We start from the raw sequence: 4,747 nt of genomic DNA on the forward strand, positions 1-4,747 counted from the left end.
GATTGGTGAAAGCCGTAATCTTAGTATTTTGTTGCATTCGTGTCTCTTTAATTATTTATGTTGTCTTAGTGTTCCGAACTACAACTGATGTTTTTGGAATTGCATGTCTGCTTTCGTTTTTTAGTTGCAACTCTTACTTTTGTATAAACATAATCTACAGAGAATTAGTAGTTGATTTTATGATATTTATGGTACTTATGTTCGTAAATGTAGTAATTAATCATAAAGCTCTTTAAATTTTTTTTATATATGGAGAATTTAGCCTTTCCCAAAATCAAAATGAAAGTGTCACGATATCATTTCGTGTAGGGCAGTTTTTAATTATGTACACCTATTCACTGTAATTATTTATGTACACATATTACCGTATACCTATAGACATGTAGACGTACACCTACTTACGTATACCTGTAGTCGTCCACCGACTTACGTATACCTAATACTGTATACCTAAAGACATACACCTACTTACGTAAACGGGATCAGATATAGATTGGAAACATAAAACAGGTTGAAAATAAAATAACATTACACATTTTTAAAGAACGATGAATACGGGATCGTAAGCGTACACCAACATTGGTATACGGGATCGTAAACGTACACCAACATTGGTATACGGGATTGTAAACCCTTTTTGGACATAAGGCTGTTAGACATAAGGCTGTATTTAAACTTCATATTTATTTTTGAAATAACCACAACAATGGGAAAATATATTGAAGTATTAGAATTTTAAAAACAAGCGACAAGCGACCATAGCACATCGATACTAAAGCATTTTTGCTATGCGTTCTGCCGAACATCTCAGATAACAATTTTCACATGTAACAATATAATGCAAATTCTCGTGATACACTTCGCACGACGCAGAGGTGTCTTCATGAATGAGACTAGGGTACCTGAACTTTTTCTTGTATGTATATTTATTACGTGGGCAAAATGACCAGAATAAGGATACTATATCTTCGGCGACTTCAAGAATTTCACGAGAATCATGAGGATAGTGGTACCTGAAAACCATCTTTAGAAGTTTTTTCCCTCTGTTAAGGCGACCCACGCACATTTGCAAAATGGCACAGCTGTAAGTGGCATAGACGTCTGATGGAACGAGCTTATTTAGCATCCTGATGGCGGTATAGATCTTCTCCTCTGTTGACACGAACCTTATAGCTTCGACCAATATGGCCCGTGGATTTCTCGACGTTAAGCAGCGCAGGAATAAAGGCCGATATACTCCACCAGGGTATATCCGAGATGGTGTGTCATGCAATGTCCATAGGTATGCCGATCTGAGTACTTTCGCGCCAAACGCAATGTCTCTACCACGGGTCCCTGCCAGAATAATCGGTCCAAGGTAGATGCAGTCAGACTCAGCAACTTTCTTGACAATGATTTCGAAAATATGATCTGGTAAATCTGGTAAATCTGACATTTTTTAGGAAGGTTATAGGGTTTGTGTAGGGTGAACTTTCTGCGCAATTTTATGAAACTATATATTGAATTCGATGGGTAGTTGTTGTTGAGAAATAGTTAATGGTAAGACAATTAGTAGTTGCAGGGTTTATTGTGTAGTTGAACAGCAGTAATATTACAATAAGTTTGTGAAGTGATGTTTACCAACTACAGGAATTAAACTAGTACTTACATTGTTACAACTACTTAATTTCTTAGTAGCTACTTGTTACAATAACTATGTGAAGTGATGTTCACTTACTTTCTACCTTAAATTTATTACAAAAATTAAACAAGTACTTGCAATTAAATTAACTAAACTAAAGTAAATATCTTATGCGCAGAGCCGTGCATTGTAGAAGGCAATACACGCAGTCTGGTGTATTTGTGCCATCGTAATGGTCATCTACACACTCCGATATAAGTTCTTCTTGTAGGGTGATGGGGAAGGACCAAAGGCTACCCCACGGATCTTGAAACGGCCCCAGAGCGAGCTCCCATACGTGACGTATAACGTCGTGCGCTAACAGCTTCATTTCATTAGCCGCATAAGGGACGTGTAGAGTGAATACATACGTGAGGAGTTTTTTAGCCCTTCGTGGACGACCGACGCAAACTTCAAACATGGCACATGTGAAAGTAGCATGTTTATCACATGGGACAAGTCGGCATTGTAATCGCTGAATACAATCTTTGGTCACTCACGGCAACTCTAATGGCTTTGAAATAAATAGCTCGTGGAATACAGGCGCCAAGACAACGCTTAAAGAATGGGCGGTAAGGGGTGTTAGGGGATACGTCGGTCGGTGAGTCAACCAATCGAGAGATGTCTGCAGACCGTAACACGTCGTCGGTAACGCGATGGCTCTTCCACGTTTTCCTGTGGAATAAAGGGGCCAAGATGATAGGAATCATCCTCAGCTAGTTTCTTTACTATTAACCCTAAAACATCATCGTCTAAGTAGTGCATTGTTGTTTAACTTTGGTGAAAAATAAATTTGATTCGCTATATTTGTAGACAAGGTGGATAGATATATAAATGTCCTAATTCGTGGTTGGTATAAAGATAAGAGCCACTTCAATAACTGCTAAATTGACCCCAACACGTCGCACTACATTATAAATGTAACTAGTTTCGGGCACTTTAATAAAAGCGAACTGACAATTATTCTAAAAAATGGGGGGTACAAAACGGTTAGGTGAAATATTTACTAAAAGGGAGAACACTATTATATTATTTTCAACCGTATAATAAATTCTCCACCCCCCAACTACACACCAGTGAAGTCCATATATGATGATTTTGCTTTGTCTTAACAAAACGTGCCTCCTTTCCAGCGAAAACAAACCCTAAACCAAACATAACAAACCCTAAACCCAACATGTCGCACCCAGACTTGCCTGATGAAATTCTTATCGAAATCCTCAAGAGGCTCGGCAGTGAAGCATTTTGGCAACTCGGACCATTTGTGCGCGCTGGAAAGCGCACCCTCCGGCTTGTTTTCACCGACGATGTCCTCAAATCTTCCAACATTTATGCCCTTTGCCGTGTCCCCAGTGACATATGCCCTGGAAAGGAAAGACGCCCATTCTTTCTGAAATGTTTGGCGAGTGGAAACCCTGAGGCAAGATACTGGGAAGCCCTGAGACTTGCAACCAGAGGCGCAGATCTCATTGCAAGTAGGACCATGCTGGAACCAAATGTTCCCACCGACGCTCTCTCGACCCTGGCGTCGGCCATGTTCAGCGTTTGCTTGGGTGACCCTTGTTCCGCAAGCCAAACATTGCAACTGTTGGCAACGCATCACTGAAGTCTACAGTCAGAGCGCGTGCGACAATTAGGTGAGGAGTTAATTCTTGAGATTTCATATTACGGAACTGCATACATGGATACCTACTCAAACTCATTTACATATCCAAACGACGACGTCATCAACCTGCCTGATTGTGCATTTGATCATTTCAAACCTGAGATCCGAGTACTTTGCAATGGTTGCTTCATATATTGGTGTGCTAGGCGTATCTGCGAAATGCTTTAAAAATAAGTTTATGGTGTACACCTTCTGAAGTGTACACGAGTATGTGTAGACTATATGAAGTGTACACATATATTTCTTTTTTAGTATGTAATGAACAATCTTTGAATTAATATTCGATGACTTATGTTTCATGAAATCCTAACAAAAGCATAAAGTGATATAAAAAAGTTATTATAAAGTCATAAACTTCTCAAGAAAAACACGCTAACAAAATAGTGGTCTTATTTTTTTGCAAAAGAAAAAACACAATTCAACAAACAAAATTAATAGTACAATTCAGGAGTTTATGCTCCTCCGGCGTGCTCCACCGTCCACGCAAGTGCAGTGGTTTCAAAAGCAGCTCTGTTTTCCACGTAAATCCTAGCAATTTCTTCAACAAAAAGTGTCCTTTGCCTATTTGGGGCCAGTTAACATTTGGTGTATTTCCGTCAGTACCTGTTTACATATACATGTAAACACAGTTAAGCCCTAATTTAAACGGAATTAAGATTATTAAGCAAAACACAATAACGATTATTTCTTTCATGAGTAAAAATACATCATTGATGCTGTTGTTGGTCCTGAAGTGAGTTGGGTTCAACATCTTCAGAAAAATGTTCCCATAAGTATTAACGTTTGGGTGATACACTTTTGTTTTGAACATCACCTGAAAAAAATCAGTGTTATTAATAATTAAAATCTTTATTGACTAAATCCAAAACCCTAAAAATACAGCAATTTGAGAGAGCAATGATATGCTTCATTCCTTACCCTAGGCGGCGCGAAAGGGTAGTCAAGCGGAAAGTGAATGTCTAGTTTGAAAACACCATTCTCATAGGGTGAACCTTTAGAGCCCGTTATGATAGCTTCCCAGTGATACAAGTCCTCACCCACAGGTCCTAATGAAATCGGCAAAACACTAATTAGGTAGACGATGTAAAAGACCGATCCTCAAATACTAAAACTAAACTAAACCCCTATTTTCAAATGAACCATCAAATACCTGTACTGAAACATGGATTCCTCTCCACTTCCTTCAATTGCAATGAGATCACTTTGGCAGAGTACATTTTTTGAAACTATTAATTTTCTGGGTAATTAACTTTTGCTGTAATTAATTTTTTCTGTCTCCGGAAACTTGTTTCACTGAAGAAGGCAGGGGACAGTTTTTATAGAGGACGACAGGAAAAACATTATAAAGTAAACAAGGGAAACGAGTTGGTCAAACGGTGCAACGAGTTTCAAAAAAGGTACTTAATTAGTTTTTGTCGTTT

The 4,747-nt window shown here is 38.6% G+C and overlaps 1 protein-coding gene across 1 annotated transcript; it reads right to left on the bottom strand.

Moving 5' to 3' along the window:
• Window positions 1–3,887: 3,887 nt before the first annotated feature.
• Window positions 3,888–4,543, bottom strand: LOC18011289 (ubiquitin-conjugating enzyme E2 4). Its single transcript, XM_024150704.1, has 4 exons — window positions 4,477–4,543; window positions 4,245–4,372; window positions 4,033–4,140; window positions 3,888–3,929 (listed from the first exon to the last, which is right to left on the bottom strand). Exons 1-4 carry the CDS (start codon window positions 4,541–4,543, stop codon window positions 3,888–3,890), a joined length of 345 nt encoding a protein of 114 aa, XP_024006472.1.
• Window positions 4,544–4,747: the final 204 nt, after the last annotated feature.

This window comes from Eutrema salsugineum, unplaced genomic scaffold, assembly GCF_000478725.1.
Source record: "Eutrema salsugineum unplaced genomic scaffold, Eutsalg1_0 scaffold_7, whole genome shotgun sequence".
NCBI lineage: Eukaryota > Viridiplantae > Streptophyta > Magnoliopsida > Brassicales > Brassicaceae > Eutrema > Eutrema salsugineum.